The 21,280-nt window shown below is 39.4% G+C and overlaps 1 protein-coding gene across 1 annotated transcript; it reads left to right on the plus strand.

Annotated features, from left to right (window-relative positions):
- The first annotated feature begins 4,251 nt into the window (after positions 1–4,251).
- On the plus strand, positions 4,252–17,490 carry EIF4A3 (eukaryotic translation initiation factor 4A3). The gene is made up of 12 exons (XM_058165038.1): positions 4,252–4,516; positions 5,740–5,812; positions 7,224–7,290; positions 10,848–10,910; positions 12,077–12,209; positions 12,715–12,795; positions 13,156–13,297; positions 14,682–14,820; positions 14,988–15,103; positions 15,446–15,553; positions 15,892–16,019; positions 17,153–17,490. The coding sequence occupies exons 1-12, from the start codon at positions 4,351–4,353 to the stop codon at positions 17,167–17,169; spliced, it is 1,233 nt and encodes a 410-aa protein (XP_058021021.1). The 5' UTR covers positions 4,252–4,350; the 3' UTR covers positions 17,170–17,490.
- Positions 17,491–21,280: the final 3,790 nt, after the last annotated feature.

Genomic DNA, 21,280 nt, shown 5'->3' on the forward strand with positions numbered 1-21,280 from the left:
AGCAGCCGGGCTAGGAAAATTCCCCCGGATGCCTTCGGCTGCAGAAACGAGGCTGCTCCCTGTAACATACACGCAGTTAATATTTTCGTGTGGCAGGGAAAAAATCCGAAATATCGTTTACACAGAAGGAAAATATTCCGTATTCTATATGACTTGTTCCATATTGCATTTGTGCGATTGTTGCCTTGACAGTTTCTTTCGATCTGACATTTTGATCCCAAAACCCCCAAAATTTTAACCTACTATTGACCTCACCCCATTCCTAAGAGGTCTGTAAGGGGTGTGCATAAGAGCACCAGCATGCCTAAGTCCCTGTCCTAATGTTCCCTTTATTTGTATTTATTTTATGTATTCAATTCACGCTTATATATATTATTTAATATGTACTTGACAAATAGAAATAAATTTAAACAATAAATAAATGGAAAAAAATAGTCAGTTTTTACTCAGCTAGTACTTCAGCGTCTTGGACTCCAGCTACCATGGTTATTGGGGATAATAGGAGCAGTTGTAAATAGCCCAACCATTTGGAGGGCACCGAGATGGGAAAGGAGGCACTAACTTGTTAATGTAAAATGAAAATACTTATAACTTAAAGCCAACTGGAATAATAGGTCTTTATCTTCTTTGTAACCTCCTATACACGTGAAAAGTGTTATGATGACCCTTCTCACCTTCCTCTTCGCAAGGCCAATACATGGAGTTCCTAAATTCCATTGCAGATTTTATGTTCATCCTCACTGCCCTTTTCTGAACTTGTTCCAATTTTTGGGAAAGCTTCTTAAGGTAGTGCCAGAACTGAATGCATTACATGAGAGGGCTCTGATCAATGCAGAATATAGTGGAACTTTATTTCCCTTCATTTACCCTCTATCTGCCTCTGTTGATACAGTTTAAAATTAGATTGCTTTGTTTTGCAGCCACATGACATAGCTAATTTAAATTAATATTTGTATTTATATGTCAACTACTGTTCCAAGATCTTTTTCACTAGTATTTCCTGCTTCAGAGGAGATTGAACTAACTAGAAGATTGCCAAGGTCCCTTCCAACTCTGTTATTCTGTTAGTATCAATCCAAAGCCAGAGATCTCCAGTGCATTTGATTTCTCTCTCTAGGATATACCTTTATTTTCAGCCTATTTATCTAACCTATAAAAATCTTTTCCCTTTCTTCTGCAGCATTACCTATTCATAGGTTTTGACATCATCTGCAAATGATAACTCTTTCTTCCATAAACGTATATTTAATAAAAATCTGGTAGTACAAGGCCAAAAACTATCCATATGACATTTCATCTAATATTTTATTCCAATTTTATTTTTTTCCTGTCCTCATTATTTTTACAAATAACGAACATATCTAACACAACTTCCTCCTCCTATTTTCTCCACAACAATCATCCTATGAGATGGGTTGAGCTGAGAATGACTGATCCAAGGTATTCCAACAGATTTTTATGGTCTTAACCACTAAACCAAACTGGCTCTTGATGAGAATTTGTTGAGAACATGGCACAAGCTGAGGTGAAATGATGGAAGTTGAAGTCCAATACATCTCAAACATGTTGGGCTAGGCCAGAACAAACACACCTGATAGTATATAAAGGACAGTATAATCAAACAGTGAGCTCTGCCCCTTTTTTATTTCATAACACTTTTCTAAAAGGGATGGAACTTTCATTTCATAGACCCAATGCTACTTTTGTCATAACCCCCCAACATTTACATGGACAGCATGTTAAATGATAAATTGTGATCTAAGACTGGACTTGCACATAGATTATGGTAAGAAGTTGTTGTCTAGTTTATGGTTCAGTTGCTATCAATGATCAGTTTCTGATTCTGTGTATGATCCAAATTGAGAAACCAAGATACTGAGTAACTTTGTGCCAGTCACTTTCTCTCTCTGAACCCAACTCACCTCATAAAGTTATTATTATGGGGAAAATAGAGGAAAATTTATTTATTTATTTTTATTTTATTTATTTTATTAAATTTTTATACCGCCCTTCTCCCGAAGGACTCAGGGCGGTGTACAGCCAGAATAAAATACAAAATATATACAATTAAAACGAATTTAAAATATAAAATTTCTAAATGGCTCAGAATTAAAATGAATTTAAAATTTAAAATACTACTAAAACCCAATTTAAAATCAATCCTTTTATGCCAGTCCCGCTTGGATGAATAAATATGTTTTTAGCTTACGACGGAAGATCCGAAGATCAGGCACTTGATGTAGACCAGGGGGGAGTTCATTCCAGAGCGTCGATGCTCCCACAGAGAAGGCCCTACTCCTGGGGGCCGCCAGCCGACATTGTTTGGCGGACGGCACCCTGAGGAGACCCTCTCTATGAGAGCGTACGGGTCGGTGGGAGGCATAGGGTTGCAGCAGGCGGTCTCGTATGATGTTTGCTACCTTGAGCAATTCATAAAAATAATAAAAGTGGGATTTTAAAGTCTAAAAAAGAAAAATGTAGTTCAAATAACCATAAATCTAAGTGATCCCAGTTCCAAATTATCATTTCTCAGCACATCTTGTATGCAAATTGCATAGTTAGACATGAATGTGTACAGAAGCAATTACTTTTGGGATAATATTTATATGTAATTATTTTCTTCAATGTTATTTTTTATATAACATTGGCCCCGATGGAGAGGGTGCGCAATTTGGGCGTTCTCCTGGATGCACGGCTGTCTTTTGAAGACCATTTGACGGCCGTCTCCAGGAGAGCTTTCCACCAGGTTCGCCTGGTGCGCCAGTTGCGCCCCTTTCTAGACCGGGATGCCTTGTGCACAGTCACTCACGCCCTTGTGACGCCTCGCCTGACTACTGCAATGCTCTACATGGGGCTCCCTTGAAGGGCATCCGAGGCTGCAGTTGGTCCAGAATGCAGCTGCGCTGGTGATAGAGGGAGCCCTCGTGGCTCCCGAGTGACACCTATCCTGCGCAGGCTGCACTGGCTACCTGTGGCCTTCCGGTGCGCTTCAAGGTGTTGGTGAACGCCTTTAAAGCGCCCATGGCATAGGGCCGGGTTACTTACGGGACCGCCTGCTGCTACCGAATACCTCTCACCGACCCGTGCGCTCTCACAGAGAGGGACTCCTCAGGGTGCCGTCGGCGCGACAGTGTCGTCTGGCGACACCCAGGGGAAGGGCCTTCTCTGTGGGGGCTCCCGCCCTCTGGAACGAACTCCCCCCAGGACTTCATCAACTTCCGGACCTCCGAACCTTTCGCCGCGAGCTTAAAACTTACTTATTTATCTGCGCTGGACTGGGTTAGTTTTTTAAGTTATGGGTTTTTAATGGGTTTTATCTCCAAATTTTAATTGTGGCCAATTTAAATAAGTTTTTTAATTGTATTTTAATTGTATTTATAGTGTATTGTGTATTTTTACTTGGCTGTGAACCGCCCTGAGTCCTTCGGGAGAAGGGCGGTATACAAATTTAAATAATAAATAAAAAAATAAAAAAATAAATATTTTTGATTTTTATTTTTTTTAATTCACATTTTTAAAAAGATTTTTATAATTAATTTAAAATATTTGATACCTATAGATGCTCAATTTTTATTTGCATTTTAATAAATAATTTTAAGGGGGATGCAGTGGCTCAATGGCTAAGACGCTAAACTTGTAGATCGAAAAGTTCAGAGGTTCGAATCCCTAGTGCCGTTTAACAGGGTGAGCTCCCGTTAGTTGCCCCAGCTTCTGCCAACCTAGCAGTTTGAAAGATCGTAAAAATGCAAGTAGAAAAATAGGGACCACCTTTGGTGGGAAAATAACAGCGTTCCGTACTCCTCTAATCATGCCGGCCACATGACCACAGAGACGTCTTCGGACAGCGCTGTTTTTTTAGTACCTAACAAAGTAAAACTTTCATTAAAAAGACAAACTCTCTTTGTGCAGGAAACAAAACGCTTGTGGCACTTTAAAATATATCAAATGCATTATGGCACAAACTTTAAAACAAGTAATTAGAGCTGCTCATTAAACCCACGTTGCACTTTCAATGCTGTTTTCAATGCTGTTCCGCTCTGGAATGAAATAAAGCAGAACGTACTACTAAACATCCTCGTCGAAGAAAGCGTCTGCGTAATCTATTCTAACCTATTCGCTTTCTTATCTCTAAGGGAACGAGCGTACGTCCCTCATCGTAGGGTTTCCATCAGCGTCCGTCTGTGCGTCACGGGGACGCGTCGGAAGCGAGGTAAAGGCGCATGCGCCGCTTCTTGTCGTGTCGCAGGAATTACGTAGGGCGGGCCTTTCAGCGCGTTGAGCGTTCTTGGTCGAGGCGGACGTCGGGCGGTCTTGCGTGGTGGGCCAAGGCCTACAAGTCGGCTCGAAGCGATGTCGGGGGCTACGGGAGGTGTGACGGGCTCAGCTCGGAAGCGGCTACTGAAGGAGGAGGACATGACAAAGGTGGAATTCGAGACCAGCGAAGAGGTGGACGTCACCCCCACTTTCGACACGATGGGCCTACGGGAGGACCTGCTGCGCGGTATCTACGCCTATGGTGAGAGGGATGGGGGACTGGAGGGATGGGGTTCAGAAAGGGGAAACGGGATTAGTTGTGTGGCCGCCCAACTTCAGAAAGCGGTTAAGTGGGGGATCAAGAGCGACAAAGGACGGGAGCTACTTTTCGGTCCCCCCCCCCCCGCCTCTGGACCCATTCACTCGTCCCTCATTCCAGGATCGCTGGGCCTTAAATATAATCGCTGTGAAATGGAGCAAGGAAGGATCAGGGGCTGCTTCCCTTTGGTATTTGTTGATAATTTGATGGAAGCCTCCGTTACTGGCATTTCTAAATAATCCCCCAACAATCTGCAGATGTTTGAAACTGCCGTTTTCCGCTTCAGATCCTGTCCTTCGGTTTTAAAGAAGTGTATTTGTTGAAGTGAGTGAGATAACAATGAGACTCGTAGTTTTAACTTTTGCGAGCATATTAAAATTCTTGGAAAATTCCTAAGTGGGTAGAAGTTTTGCTAGGGTTACATCAGTCTAGAGATCAGTTAATTTCCATATTATTTCCCTAATAAGTCTGTAACACATAGGGTACTGTAATTATTACTTTGTCAAATACTGATGTATGAACAAAAAAAAAGTTAGCTTCCTCCAGGCCTTGGAAATACAGAGTTAAAGTCTAAAGCAGCTGTTCAGAAATGGCTGGGTTCTTGATAGCATACTTTGCTTTTTTAAAAAAAAGAAATTCTCACATACTCAACATGGCTAACAAATATCAGCTGCAAAAAGACAGGAAAACCAGCAGAGATGGTTCCTGCTGCTGTAATTGGAGTAGATCAAATCCTTTGGTCATTCCTGTAGGACAGGGGTCTCCAACCTTGGCAACTTTAAGACTTGTGGACTTCAACTCCCAGAGTTCCTCAGCCAGCAAAGCTGGCTGTAGGATCATGCTGTAGGATCACTAGATAAATCATTTATTCAAGAGTAGTAACAAATTTATTCAGACAGATTATATGACTGCAGCCTTAGAGCTGTATTACTTTTGATTCTGGCCTTATCTACCTAATGATATCACCCATTAGATCCAGCCCAAAATGTTACTAAAATTATGTGAAACAAGTGGTAGGGAGCCTGTTTGCTTATTTTAAACAGTGTATGTTAACTCTAGTTTTCATTGCATTTCTTCATGGTTTGTTTACTATATTTTAGTCAGTTTTGATAATATAATTTGTGGAGGGAAAATCTAAATTGTAATTTAAAAACAATTTTTTCTAGGTTTTGAGAAACCTTCAGCTATCCAGCAGAGAGCAATTAAACAGATTATTAAAGGAAGAGACGTGATTGCTCAGTAAGTGGAATTCTAAAAAGAAAGTTTGAAGAATATGCTTTGTGATATCATTTTGATAGTTAAAATATAAATAGTTCTTGATGTTCTTGCTCATAAATAGTAAGTCCTTTGGAAGCAGAAATCTAACATAAGTTTAATGGTATAATTCTAAGCACATTTAATCAAAAATAGTCCTAAATTTTATGGGACTTTATTTTTCAGAAGTATATGTAGAACTGCAATTTCACAGTCCATCAGATTTTTTGCATTCTTTTTTCTTTTAATGGTAATATACAACATCCATTAGTACATTTTATCATTCATAAAATTCTAAGTAGTAGTCAGTAATCCTTTATAAAGATCAAATCATCTTCATTTTGTTTTAATTATATTTTTCTCCAGTTAAAAGGTAGACAACAATTTCTCAGGTTTGAGAAGAGAACTAAAAATGAGAATAAGGGAACTAAAAATGAGAATACTAGTTGTTTTGAGCAATTAAGTTTCCTTCATTCGTTATGAATATTTTATTCATTCAGTGTATTTGCCACTTGTCAGAGTAGAACTTACGTATTAAAGTTTTTTACATGTTTGTTTTTCTTCAGAAATATATTTCAGTGTAGTGTTAATATGTTTATTTTTTCTATCTAATATTGTCTACAAGGTCTTAAGTGTTTTTATAGGAAGAACACGTTGTTTCATGGTACTATTTTAATGTTAGGTTTTATGCAACTTTAGATACTGGAATTAAGTTATATAGAAATATACAGTAAATTTGGCTGTGTCATATATCTATTAATTTAAAGAGATGCATCCAACATAAACTACTTATGAGCTTAGAAAGTGTGCTTGTATAATTATTATGAGAGGTTAGACCTGATATAATTAACTTAATTAACATTCTATGTAAAGTATTTTGATTTATTAAACTTATATTAGAATAGGCTGCTTTTTATCTCGCTGAATATTAAGTTGATTAGATTCAGTCCCAGGCTTGTATTTCAAGAACTACAGTGATTTCATTGTGATCAGGCATCTATAACTGTTTTATAATGGAATCTAAATGATATGGACAATTTTCACCAGGGTGTGTGTATCTCAGTTGTCATAGACAACAGAATTTTAGTTTTCATGTATCCATTTATGACATGACAAAACCTTTTTTGTTATGCATTTATATAGAAAATAAGTCCTAGCAATCTTAATTCTTGTTAATAAATGGGTAAACCTAGATCAACTAGATTTCATTTGCAAATACCTACAAATACCAGTGCATCATATGGTTAACTGTTAATCAGCATTAAAAAATATGGCTTCCCTACAAATATGTTATGAATCTCCCTAAATAGACCCCTGCAAAGCTAATCGTATATCATGTAGTAAATCATTTTTTGTATATTTAATCAAATTTAGTTATTCAGTTGTTTCTTTCTAGATCACAGTCTGGAACAGGCAAAACAGCAACATTTTCCATCTCTGTACTACAGTGTCTGGATATCCAGGTAATTTTTGGAATATGCTTGTTTATGAAGATGCATATATTACCGTATTTTTTGGAGCATAAGACGCACCTTAGTTTTTGGGGAGGAAAATAAGAAAAAAGCTGATTGGCAGGTGGATTGGCCTCCCAGAGTACCCCCAATCAGTTTTTCCCAGAGGTGAATTTTAGCAACAGGTTCCTTGGTTGTGAGCTCTGTGCCTTGCTTTTTTTTTTTTTTTCCCCTGCCTCTGAAAGCCTCCAAAACAGAACTTCAGGAAAAAAACCTCTGAAGCTCTGTTTGGGGACTTCTTTTCTGAAGCTCTATTTGAGGGCTTCTTTTCTGAAGCTTCTTTCAGCCTCTGAAACCTCTGTTTGAGAAGCTGGGTGGGGCTACATTCGGAGTATAAGAAGCACCCAGATTTTCACCCTCTTTTTGGGGAGAAAAAGGTGTGTCTTATACTCCAAAAAATATGGTATTTTGAATGGAAAACATTAAATTATCTTATGGAGCAATGACCTCTACCTTTTGGATTGTATTCTAGGACCATACTTATACTTCCTTTGAAAAGGAGCAGTTGATATTTAAAATAAATTTTTGGGGGTGATCGCAGTATTGCATACACTCTACCAGTGTTTCCCCTGGTAGAGATGTGCCCACCGGGTTTCCGTGCATTCCATCAGGCGAGGGCCCAGGCTAGGGGCGGGTGGTGGTGGTGTGGCGGTTGTTATCAATGAGAGTCTAGAACCGAGGGAGACCACTGTGCTACAGATAGCCGGATGTGAGGCCCTCCTTGTGAAGTGGGGCCGGGGGATGCAGGTGGGTTTACTGATCACGTACCTGGCTCCTTGCTGTGCGACAGAAGCCCTGCACGAGCTGCTGGATGTGATCGCCGGGACGGTGGTGGAGACCCCCAGACTTATGGTCATGGGGGACTTCAATCTGCCGTCGGCGGGGGTGGCATCCATGTCAGCTCGGGAGTTCATGGCTTCCATGACGGCCTTGGACCTGACCCAGTTAGTGGACGGTCGCACTCACATCGGGGGAAACACTCTGGACTTGATTTTCGTCTCTGGAAAGTGGTTGAATGATCTGGAGTTAGGGGAGTTAGTTATTAGACCCCTGTCATGGTCAGATCATTCGCTCCTTCAGCTAGACTTTCGAACTGCCAACCCCCGCCGCAGGGAGATGGAACCGACTTGTTGGTTCCGTCCCAGGTGCCTGATGGTCCCTGAGAGGTTTCAGACGGAGCTTGGGCCATTCCCTGAGGATTTGGCCCATGACTCAGCTGGGGATCTAGTTGCCGCCTGGGATCGGGCGGCGGCTGGTGCTCTAGACCGAGTTGTGCCTTTGCGGCCTCTGACCCAGTGCCGATCTCGATTAGCCCCTTGGTATTCCGAGGGGCTGAGGGAGATGAAGCACCGGAGAAGACGCCTAGAGAGTATCTGGAGGTCCAGCCGCTCCGAATCTGACCGGACACTAGTTAGTTCTTACATTCGGACCTATCTAGTGGCAATGAGGGTGGCAAAACGGGAATATTTTTCTACTCTCATTGCATCAGCAGATAACCGCCCAGCTGCCCTATTTAGGGTGACCCGCTCGCTCCTTCAACAGGGAGCGGTGGAGGATCCCTTACAGGGTCGAGCTGAGGAGTTTGGACAGTATCTGTTTGATAAAATCGCTCAGATTCGGGAAGGGTTGGACACAGATTGGGTAGATCCAGGCGGGGTGGGAGAGGCAGGTCTTGGGGTCACTAACTGGGACGAGTTTGATTCTGTGGCTCCTGAGGACGTGGACAGGATACTGGGGTGACTGAATGCGACCACATGTTTACTGGACCCGTGCCCCTCCTGGCTGGTACTGGCCACCTGGGAGGTGACACGAGGCTGGCTCCAGGGAATTGTGAATGCTTCTTTGATGGAGGGTGTCTTCCCTACCGCCTTGAAAGAGGCGATGGTGTGGCCCCTCCTCAAGAAGCCTTCCCTGGATCCAGCTATTTTAGGAAATTACCGTCCCTGGATCCAGCTATTTTAGGAAATTACCGTCCTGTCTCCAACCTTCATTTTGTGGCGAAGGTTGTTGAGAGTGTGGTTGCACGACAGTTGCCCCAGTACCTGGATGAAACCGTCTATCTAGATCCATTCCAGTCCGGTTTCCGGCCTGGTTACAGCACGGAAACAGCCTTGGTCATGTTGGTTGATGATCTCTGGAGGGCTCGGGACAGAGGTGGTTCCTCTGTCCTGGTCCTACTAGATCTCTCAGCGGCTTTCGATACCATCGACCATGGTATCCTGCTGCGCCGGCTCGGGGGACTTGGAATGGGAGGCACCGTTCATTGGTGGTTCTCCTCCTACCTCTCTGACCGGTCGCAGACAGTGTTGACAGGAGGGCAGAGATCGGCCCCGAGGCACCTCTTATGTGGGGTGCCGCAAGGATCGGTTCTCTCGCCTCTTCTGTTCAACATCTACATGAAGCCGCTGGGTGAGATCATCCGTGGTTTTGGGCTGAGTTGTCATCTATACGCTGACGATACTCAGCTGTATATCTCCACCCCTAACCACCCCAGCGAGGCTGTTGAAGTGATGTCCCAGTGCCTGGAGGCCGTACGGATCTGGATGGGGAGAAACAGACTCAGACTCAATCCCACCACAACCGAGTGGCTGTGGATGCCGGCAGCCCGGTACGGTCAGCTAATTCCATCGCTGACCGTTGGGGGCGAGTCATTGGCCCCCACAGAAAGGGCTCGCAATCTGGGCGTCCTCCTGGATGCATGGCTGTCTTTAGAAGAACATATGACGGCCGTTGCCAGGGGGGCTTTTTATCAGGTTCGCCTGATACGCCATTGCGCTCCTTTCTGGATCGGGCTTCCTTATGCACAGTCACCCATGCCCTTGTCACATCCCGCCTGGACTACTGCAACGCTCTCTACATGGGGCTCCCCTTGAAGGGTACCCGGAGGCTTTAACTGGTCCAGAATGCGGCTGCGCGGGTGATAGAGGGAGCACCTCGTGGCTCCCGTATGACACCTCTCCTGCGCAGTCTGCACTGGTTCCCAGTGATCTTCTGGGTCCAATTCAAGGTGCTTGTTATCACCTTCAAAGCACTCCATGGCTTAGGACCGGGATATCTACGAGACCGCCTACTGCCATCAGTAGCCTCGCACCGACCAGTGCGTTCTCACAGAGAGGGCCTCCTCCGGATACCGTCAGCCAAACAATGTCGGCTGGCGACCTCCAGGGGGAGGGCCTTCTCTGTGGGGGCTCCCACCCTCTGGAATGAGCTGCCTCCGGGGCTTCGTCAACTCCCCGACCTCCGGACCTTCCGCCGCGAGCTGAAGACGCTGTTGTTTCGACGTGCAGGACTAGCTTGAACATAGTTTCAATTTAGGGTTTTAAACAGGGTTTTAAACTGTATTTAAAATTTTTAGGCCATTATTGAATCAGTTTTTTATATAGTTTTTAATTTGTATTGTATGTATTGTGTTTTTTACTGGCTGTGAACCGCCCTGAGTCCTTCGGCGGTATACAAATATAATAATAAAATAAAATAAAAATATAACTATATTTCATTCTTTCAATTAGGTTCGTGAAACTCAGGCATTAATTTTGGCACCTACCAGAGAGTTGGCAGTACAAATTCAGAAGGTAAATGAATATTAGATTACAATATTTGCAAAAGAATATTACATCACTTAAGCTCCTGGCCAATTCTTTCTTTGTTCCAAGTTGCAACTCAGTAATGCCTAATGACTATTTAGAATCAGGGTGTACTATTAGATTGAAGTATTTGAAATATCTTTGAATATTAGTAGCTTGGGTTGGTAATTATGTTGGTTTGAGCTCTGAGCTTGGTGATTTGATAGCAAACGTTTCGTCCCCATTTGAGGAGACATCTTCAGTGCGCTTTAGATTGAAGTCTTAGTGGTTTGTGATTAGGTTGAGGAGTCTGTGCTGAGTCAGTCTCTCCAACAAGTGATATAGTATACAAATGCCTTTAAAATTAATATTTAGCACAGTGATAGTGTGCTCTAGCAATTCTGAATGCCTATAGGCTCAATATGCTGTTCCTTAAGGTCACTCCCAGGTATACAGTGGCCAGGTTGGCATTGTGAGCAGCACTATGTGCTGAATCTAACAAAACCAGGTAAACACTTAACATTTCATCAACAGGATTCTTTGCCCAGATTACTGTAGCCTTGAACTACGTCTACGCAAAGCTACAGTAATCAAGACATTGAGTAACTCTCAGAACACATGCATAGCTTGATCTCAGCAGTGCTTAGCAGAATTTATCTTGAGTTCCATGGTGAAAGAAACCAGATATAAATGTAGTAATGGCAATTTATCATATTAAAAAGGAACCCAGACACAATTGTAATAATAGACATGAATCAAACACTAAGTTAGAAGGGGAGAAATATTATTTATTTAGAATATGATAAGAACATGACGAAGGTAAGTAAACCTATACACACAATCCCCATAATTATATACAAAACTTCTACAGGGGAACAGCAGTGGCCTCATAACTGGTTGTCCAATTCAGTTATCCAGGCGATCACCTCTGGCATTGATTTTGTGTAGGTCTTCTAGGGAACCAGAAAACACCAATTGTGGCAATCTTGCACAATATGTTTAATATTGACACTGGGGAGAATGGAGTCACATATAAGGATTTGCCTATTCATTCTGTTTGTATAGTTTTATGGATGTCATAATTCTTATTAGGACTATTGCCTCAATACTCAATTATTCAGGAGATGTTAGAACTCTTAACTCCTATTAAGTAATGTATGGGCTCATTTTTACAGGGGCTGCTTGCTCTTGGTGATTACATGAATGTCCAATGTCATGCATGTATTGGTGGGACCAATGTTGGTGAAGATATCAGGAAACTGGATTATGGACAACATGTTGTTGCTGGCACACCTGGTCGTGTATTTGGTAAATATATAATTATGTATAATACCATGTCCATAGTTAGTTCTTTGACTAAAATTCTGTTTGGATTCATGATAGTTTTCAGTTGCCTTATACTCTAGATTTGAATCAAAATTGTTTTATTACTTAATACCCTTGACCTTTATATTTGGAAACTATCTGGAAAGATAACTGCTAGTTATTTTAGACCAGCTGTGGCTAGTAAGTAGCCTGAAGGTCATATCTGGCTTACCTCCCAGTTCACATAGGATGCAGGCAGCATCTTTTTTTTGTTGCTGCTTTTGAATTTTCCTCCCAGCTAGCCTTCGTGCTGCTAATTCTTCCAACTTTACTTCAGAGACACATATCATTTGCATGATAATATGCCCCAGAAGCTTTTCAGGAAATATTCCGAAATGATTCCATTTTGGATTGATGGTTCAGAGAACTAATGAATATTCAATCTGTGGGACAAGAAATTGTTTTTAATATCTTTTGTGACTGTTGATAGAAATTTGAAATCTTCCAGATATGATTCGTCGCAGAAGTTTAAGGACTCGTGCTATCAAAATGTTGGTTTTGGATGAAGCTGATGAGATGCTCAATAAAGGTAAAGAATATGTAAATCCCAAATGTTCCTAGCCCTCTTTTAAAAAAAAACCCATGAAAACAAAACCTTAAAAGATACACAGTTTAGTTGCTGAGTCTTTGTAGTAGACAAAGTTAAACTTGCACCCCAGTTTTGGTAGCTTTTTATGACAAATAACATTTGATCACTTGCCAAATGCTAACACTAGAGTTGAATGTCAGGTGCCTCTAGTGAGTACCAGCCTATGTTAAACTACAAGCATAGTTCTTGGGCATGGACTACTTAGAGCAATTTTTGTAATGCGTTTTTTCATAAAGGCTTCCATATAAAAAGGCTTCCAGATTTTATTCTATCATTTATTATGTTATTTGGCTTCTGCAGGTTTTAAAGAACAGATTTATGATGTGTATAGATACCTTCCTCCAGCCACACAGGTAGTTCTCATCAGTGCCACTTTGCCACATGAGATCTTGGAGATGACCAACAAATTTATGACTGATCCTATTCGTATTCTGGTGAAACGGTTAGTAATTTTTAACATGTTCCAGTTTTGATGGGGCTTCCTTCTATGTCAAGTTTCAAATTTGATAATACTTCAGATCTCAACTAGAACAAAGAACAAATGTCTGAACACATTTCTCTGTTTCTTTTATGATCCATGACTTACTACTTAAATGATGTTCTTTAACATTGATCATCTTTTTTCGTATTGCAAATAAATAGTTCAGATCTGCCAATTGATTAATATAAAAGTCAGCCAGGTTAGGGACATAGAAAAGATCTAGTTTACCAATTTAGATCATGTATCTTAACCCTGAACAAGCCCCGTCTGGGAGCTTTTTTGAGTTCAGGATTTTGCAAACTTCACAATGTAAATAATAAAGGCAAACTGGAAAAAACATGTTGATTCCAAAATTATGTCCCATCTCTGCCTTTGGAGGAAGGAAATTTAAAAATTGGAGAAGTTGCCCCAGTATTACAAGTATACATCCTAAATGAAAGTTCCAGGTATAATATTACCAGATATTTCTGCCCCAAAGTTTATCATTCCCCTCCTTTCATTTCTGTGCCAGCAACATGGAGAAATATATTTAATTAATCAGTGTTTGCTATGTTGTCAACTTACACAACTGATTAAATCTAGTTAAGACCGTTGAAATTGATCAAATTTTAAACATTGCTTTCGCTACCTATCGATGTGAGTATTTCCATTGTGGTGTTTGAAGGGCATGCATGACTGTAGAAGCTTTCTGTTTCCTTATAAATGTTGAAGAGAAATGTTGAAAGAGTACACAAACTGTATTTAGTTTATGTCTTCATGTAACCAATAAGCTTATGCCTAAAACAGAAATTTGGTAGCATATCTTTGCCATAGGGTATCAGAGCTCTTAATTTTTTTTATTCCCAGAGCAACAGTTCAGTGCTTAAAACTGCATTGCCTATCTTCTCAAATTCTTTTCTCTGATTTAAAATATTATTGTAAAAATATTTACTCAGTTGTGAAAGTTTTTGTATCCTAAATTTAATGTCTAATAGATCCATTAAATTGTTGTAAATGTTGTACCTTGATGAACATATCTTTTCTTTTATGTACACTGAGAGCATATGCACCAAGACAAATTCCTTGTGTGTCCAATCACACTTGGCCAATAAAATTCTATTCTATTCTATTAAGGTATTCCTTACAACTATCACATTCCAGTAACCAATATATAAAATTATGAGAGAGAGAGAAAAAAAATGGAATGGTAATAAGAGATACTCGGTTCAGCCAGTAGCCCAGTGATTTCTTATCTTGTTATTCATTCTTACAAACAGTTCTAGAAGTCATTTTGACTAAAGAGTAAAATAAAAATGCTTTACATAAACAACAAGGTTAATTTGGATATATTTTTCCATTTTCTTAGTGATGAGTTGACTCTTGAAGGAATCAAACAGTTCTTTGTGGCAGTAGAGAGAGAAGAATGGAAGTTTGACACGTTATGCGACTTGTATGATACACTCACTATTACACAAGCAGTCATCTTCTGTAATACCAAGAGGAAGGTATGTCAGCCAAGTATTAGTATAAGTTCCAAGAGAACAGTGCATAATTTCTGTTCAAGTTAACAAATGGGTGGAATTAGATGCAGGGTGCATTAATAGAGAAAATTAACTTTTTCTAGATTATTCCATGTCAGTATAAAACTAATTGTGGCTAATCCCTGGGTCAGGTCGATTGGCTGACTGAGAAAATGAGAGAAGCCAACTTCACTGTTTCATCAATGCATGGTGACATGCCTCAGAAGGAAAGAGAGTCCATCATGAAAGAGTTCAGATCTGGGGCAAGGTAAGAACACTTTCGTTTCCCGATGTTCTCCCAAAATACAATTCAAAACCATCTTCTAGCTTTTGCTAGATGGTTGCTTAGAGTGACATGAGGTTGCTTAGAGTGACGTGTACATCTATTTTTGAATTTCTCTAGCTTGAGCATCAAGTATCTTAGAATGACAGCTAATCTTCTGGGTCAGCTTTCATCATATTTACTGTTTTTTGTGTTTGCGATGAGCCTGGTATCTTAGTATTTATTCAGCAAGTGCCACCTCTGGTATTAATAGATATTGTGCAACCCATTGTGTCATCTTTGTGAGTCGGTAAATTTGTTGCTTTTTCTTGCTTTTTCTTTTTACAGCCGAGTTCTAATTTCTACAGACGTTTGGGCAAGGGGTTTGGATGTTCCTCAGGTGTCCCTGATTATTAACTATGATTTGCCCAACAACAGAGAATTATATATACACAGGTAGGCATACATGTAAATTTCAAGGGGAAAAATTCTTAGGTTTTTAAAATCATTTTTCTAAAATGTATTTATAAAATGTTAAATGTTTGAATAATAAAATTATTATTTAATTTTAAATGAAAATTATGGGGGGAAATGCCCCTTTTTCACCAATCCTATCAGTTAACATGAAAGATGCTTCTGCCTTTAAGTATATAAGCAGTTGGCCAGGCTCTGACACAAAAGTTCTTCACTATAGTTGGTTCTGCCAGGGGTAGTAAAGGACATGGAAGAATTCTGCACTGAATGTGAGCCGCTTTGGCTTCTCATGTGTTAATTGGTTTGTAATCTCCCACCAGGATTGGTAGATCAGGCCGCTATGGTCGCAAAGGTGTTGCAATCAACTTTGTAAAGAATGATGATATTCGTATCCTGCGAGACATTGAGCAGTACTATTCTACTCAGATTGATGAAATGCCAATGAACGGTGAGTGACTTAAATTCTTGTAGAAGATGGTTAACCATAGGATATTAGAAAAATTAAGCTTTTTTTGCCCCCCCCCCCACCATTTTTTGTTCATTTTTCAAAATTATTGAAAAAAATAACAAAACAATAACATGTAAAAAGCACAAAAATCATATCAAACCTTTTTCTTCAGTGTTGCCTAAAACCACAACAAGATTTTATAGATATTACAATAATCAGTTCATTGGTGAAAAAAAGTTACATGCAGAACAAGATACAGTTAAAAGGATTAAATGCTGCCTTTTTGGCTCTTTCACTCACTTTTTAGATGTTCCTGCCTGTGAGCCACAGCAGCTGTGCTTTTAGTGCATCAGCAATGTTAGGCACCAAATTAGAAATAAACACGAACAACCCTAACATAAATTAAAAACAACTGATTCTCCTGCCTGCTCAGGAGAATAAAGCAAGGCCAAATTTCTTCTACTGAAAGGAATTCTTCCTCTTGGCTCTGACCCTAAGATGCTTTTTCAAGAGGCAACTGGACTTTTTTAAAAGACTTTTCGCTTCTTCAACTCTGACTGAAGAAGCTTCTTAGATGAGAAGCGAAAGGTCTTAAAAAAAAAAGTCCAGTTGCCTCTTGAAAAAGCATCTTTGGGACAACCACAACCTGGATGACTAAGAATCTCCATAGACACTCTTGGCTCTGAATGTACTTAAATCCACAAAAAGAATGGCCACTGGGTTTCTTTAATAGGTTTTTTTGTAGTTATATTTCACTTAAGTATTATCCAAACTATGGCTGGGTGCATCTATTGTACTGTAACCTTTTATTTAATAACGTAGAAAATAGCAATTGGCTTGTTCACAAGGCACGTTACACTTTTAAACCAAGCAAATTAACAATGTTAGTGTTGGCTGGCAGAGCTTGCTTAATCTGAACCCAACAAACTAAATAGTCCAAGCTTTGGTCTTTTCAGTTAGCCTAGTGAACAATCTTGAATTTGTAGAAGAAATATTTGTGAGTTGTTTTTCAAATGCTGCCGGCCATGTGATCGATTGTTTTTTTAGTAGCTTTGTCTATATTGTAGTGGGTGTTTGCATAAGACTTGACACCTTTTCATTATTTTCACATGGTCTGTTTTTCTTTAACCTAGTTGCTGATCTTATTTGAAGAAACTTGACAAGAGAGAAGGTCCTCTTAGCTGTGATACATTATTATAACCACACCCAAGAGCTGCTTGGAACTCTTCTTGTTACTGATGCCATAACTTCAAAATGGTTAGGCATCTCCACATCTGGTAATCAGAATTGGTGAAAAGTAATATTGGAAGCAGTGCAAAGCGCTTAGTGGTTTTTATTTACTTTCATTGTGTAATTGCAGAAACCTAGGAATTGTAATTGATGAAAATTGTAAAGAGGCATTTCTGTAAATAAGTTCATTGTCATCCTGTTTTCTGCTTTTCCCGATTAAACAATTATGTTTTCATATAAATTGTCCATTCACTAAATTTTGTTAAAACTGATCACTTTCTTTTCTTCCTCTGTCTAATTAGCAAAGTGAAGGGTTTTTTTTTCAAATGTTAATCTTTCAGTTTCTTAAATAGTCAAAATGAAATGGGAATTAGAGTTTAGGGATCTTCTTTACTATATGAATTAGAATATAGCCTCAAAAATATTATTTATAGCAGCAGTTTGATTGAAAATGTAAATATTTTAAAATAGTTTTCCAGATTTTTCATTTTAAAAATAGAAAACAAACTTAAAAGAGATTACTAATGATGGGCAACTATTTAGCAAATGTTTGTTATTTACATATTACTTTGTAAGTTGGCTTTCTAGATTGCCAGTCAAGATTCAAAAGATTTGACACCAAAACAGCCTTAACTTGAAGAAATTGTTTAGAGATGAAAACTTTTTTGTATGACCAGTACATACAAGTAAAGGAAACAGCTTGAGGGCACATAACAACCATAGCTGCCAAACTGTCAAAATTTCTGATGGAACTTTTCAAGTTAATCCTGAGTAGGGACATGCATTTATAACATAATGCATCTCTCTACTCAGAATTTTTAATACACAGTGAGCAGTTTGGAGTCCTAAGGACTACCTATGCATGTTACTCTTACATGGCCAAAGTCATTATTACCCTTCTTACAGAAAAGCAACATATATTACAATAGAAAAATAAAATAGAATTATTGCTAATGGCAACAAAAGTGATTGTATTCAGCCCCCTATTCTAGAGGCAAGCAGGAATCCTCCCCACATTTCAACAAAAGTGATCCTTTGTTCGCTAGCAATGAACCAAAAATATTTCCCATCCCCACCTCTAAAATTCAACAAAGCAAAAGTGCCCAACCTTTGGGGTATGTAATAGGATACCAGATAATATTCAGCCATGTTGATAGCAAAAGGGAACAAACAAACATACCTGGTTGAGCTCCCTAACAACTTTTTAAGGCAGCACATCTATTTATTCAACTTTACCAACTGGATTCAGCCTCCTGTACTAGAATAAAGTTTTTGTTAACCTTGATTCATGATACACTGAACTGAAACAAGTATGTCAACTTTGCATCATACTGAACCAAGGTTTTTCAAGATCCTTACTGTTACTTGGGAGAAAGTTTTTTTTTTTAGGCACCATAAGTAACCATTACAAGGACTGAAAGGTATACAATATATGGCTCAGTCTTTGAACATGTGCAACTAGAATGTGTAATGATCAGAAATGGATCTTTGCATGCCATTTTGGAGACCTGACTCCCAGATTATCAGGTATTTCAGCAGTTGTGACTCCAAGGCTGTGGAAAGCATACTAACTAGAAGCCTTGTAAGTGGTTGGATATGATGCCTTGTATTTGTATTTAATAACACCGTTGGAAGGGACCTTGGAGTTCTTCTAGTCCAATGCCCTGCTGAAGCAGGAAACACTATAGCATTTCAGACAAGTGACTCTCCAGTCTCTTAAAAGCCTCCAGTGATGGAGCACAAACAACTTCTGAAGGCGAGTTGTTCCACTGATTTGATTGTTCTGTCAGGAAATTTCTTAAGTTTTATGTTGGTTCTTTCCTTGATTAGTTTCCATTTATTGCTTCTTGTCCTGCTTTCGGGTGCTTTGGAGGATAGACCTCTTCTTTGTGGCAACCCCTCAGATGTTGGAACACTGTCATGTCACCCCTAATCATTTTCACTAGACTAGACATACTCAATTCCTGCAACCATTCTTCATATGCTGTAGCCTCCACGTGGGGTGCATGTGTGCCATCGTGTTGAAAATTCTCTTTCATCTAGGTAGACTTGTCTGGAAGTTGGATCAGACTGAAGAAGCTATTTGGATAAGCAGCGAAATGTTTCAAACAAACAAAAAAAAAGTCCGGTTGCCGAGACTCAACTTCAGTCATTTTATCTGTATTTGTAGTTTTATCTACATGGGTACTGTGGCTTTGGAGTATTGCAGTTATCACATTTTGTGTGTGTGTGTGCGCCACCCAGAACCTGATGGCTTAAAGCTGGATAGAAAGTACCTAGTTAGACTGAATTAAAACATGAGGAAAATGACATACTCAAATTTAAACTTCAGAAATTTGGAAGGAAGAAACAGCCTTTAAAAGAGACATCTAATATATAAAAACTAAAGCTTCCCCTTACTAATCTCTCAGACAGTGGTTCTCAACCTGTGGTTCACAGACCCCAGTGGGCCATGTCAGCATCACGGGAGCTACAAAGGCTTGAAGAAATATGATTTAAACCTTTAATTAAGTCTTGGTTGTCTGTGGCCATAATCTGTGCCCACAAAATGTATTTAAAAGGTATCCGACTCCATCGTGAAGAAAAGGTTGAGAACCACTGTCCCAGGCAATTAGTTTCTTAGTGGATGGAAAGCAAAACAAATGTAGAAGAAATGAAGGTGCAATCTAACCCACGTCTTGCTGGTAGCTGTTAGGATGTCATCTTGTCTTAATGACAAGAACATATTAAAAAATGAGAAGTTTGCTAAACATTCTAAACAGTAGGTAATGCAGTGAATTACATTAACATGTTTAAATAAAATCATGAGTTTAATTTCATATATACACATTTGATTTTAATGTACCAGAAAATAAATTACAAGAAATAACTTTAAAATGTAACTGAAGACAATCACAACAAACATTCCCACTGATTTCCCATGGGATGAGATTGCAGTGTTCAAGGCAGGTAAATATCACAAATATATCAAAAAAACTAAATTGTTTTTATGCATTCACACATTTACATGAGCCACAAACATTCCTTTACAGGGACTGTACTTAGCTTATCACAGAACCAGGTTTTGCCATAAACTACAAAACTTTAGATACAAAATTGTATTTATATATTTATATTTTATACATGCCCTGTGATTAAAAAAATAACTAGACACACTGTACAGACAATCTGAACTCATTGCTTTGTAGCTGTAGGAAACTGATTTTGTTATTTTTGGATGGATTTTTCCCTCTCAGTAATAATGGCATATTGTATATGCATGTAGGCTAAAACTGCAGAGAAAAACAGCTCCTTTATATGCATATCCTGTAAAGACACGGTCTCTAAACTGAAAAAAAGCAGGACAATGTTATAGTTATCTCTAAATGAAGCAGCTGTGGAGAACAATATACATGCATTTGGGTAATACTGGTAGAGAAGGCAGTAATTAATGCAAGAGCAGATAAATGAAGTGGCTCAAACATGAGTTCTTAGTTGACTGCTACTGCTGATATGTCAACTGGACTCAGATTATAAATGTTGAAAATTAAAATGTCAAATGAGACTTTGTGTGATTATACATTCTATTAAAAGATTCTGTATGGTTTTGATACTTCCCTGAAAAACCCTTTACAGTGAATACAATTCCATAAATCAGACCCTGGCACAAAGGACACTGGTACCAGGGTTAAGATCTTCCCTTTCCATGACATTGTGGGAGCTAATCAAAGATAAACTCTTTAAAACAGTTCTGTTTCTTCTCCTGTACCCCTTCTGTTATCTTCCCACAATATGATGGCAGTAAATTAGGAATCCAAGCAGACTAAACTACTGCTTTATAGTCAAATGTAAACTTTGGTTTATTGAGTTCTCGTTGTACAACAAGCAAATCTAGGATGGACAGGCAGATGAGATGAGGTGAGCTGTCAGTTTGTCTTTAATCTGGCATGCTGAGACATCTGTTCAGTCAGGCCTGCTTTGATAGAGTTTGTAACCGATTGTCTCATGGTATCCTCAATCAAATTCTCCCCAAGAGGTTTTATAACCTGCAG

The sequence above is a fragment of the Ahaetulla prasina genome, chromosome 1 (assembly GCF_028640845.1).
Source record: "Ahaetulla prasina isolate Xishuangbanna chromosome 1, ASM2864084v1, whole genome shotgun sequence".
NCBI lineage: Eukaryota > Metazoa > Chordata > Lepidosauria > Squamata > Colubridae > Ahaetulla > Ahaetulla prasina.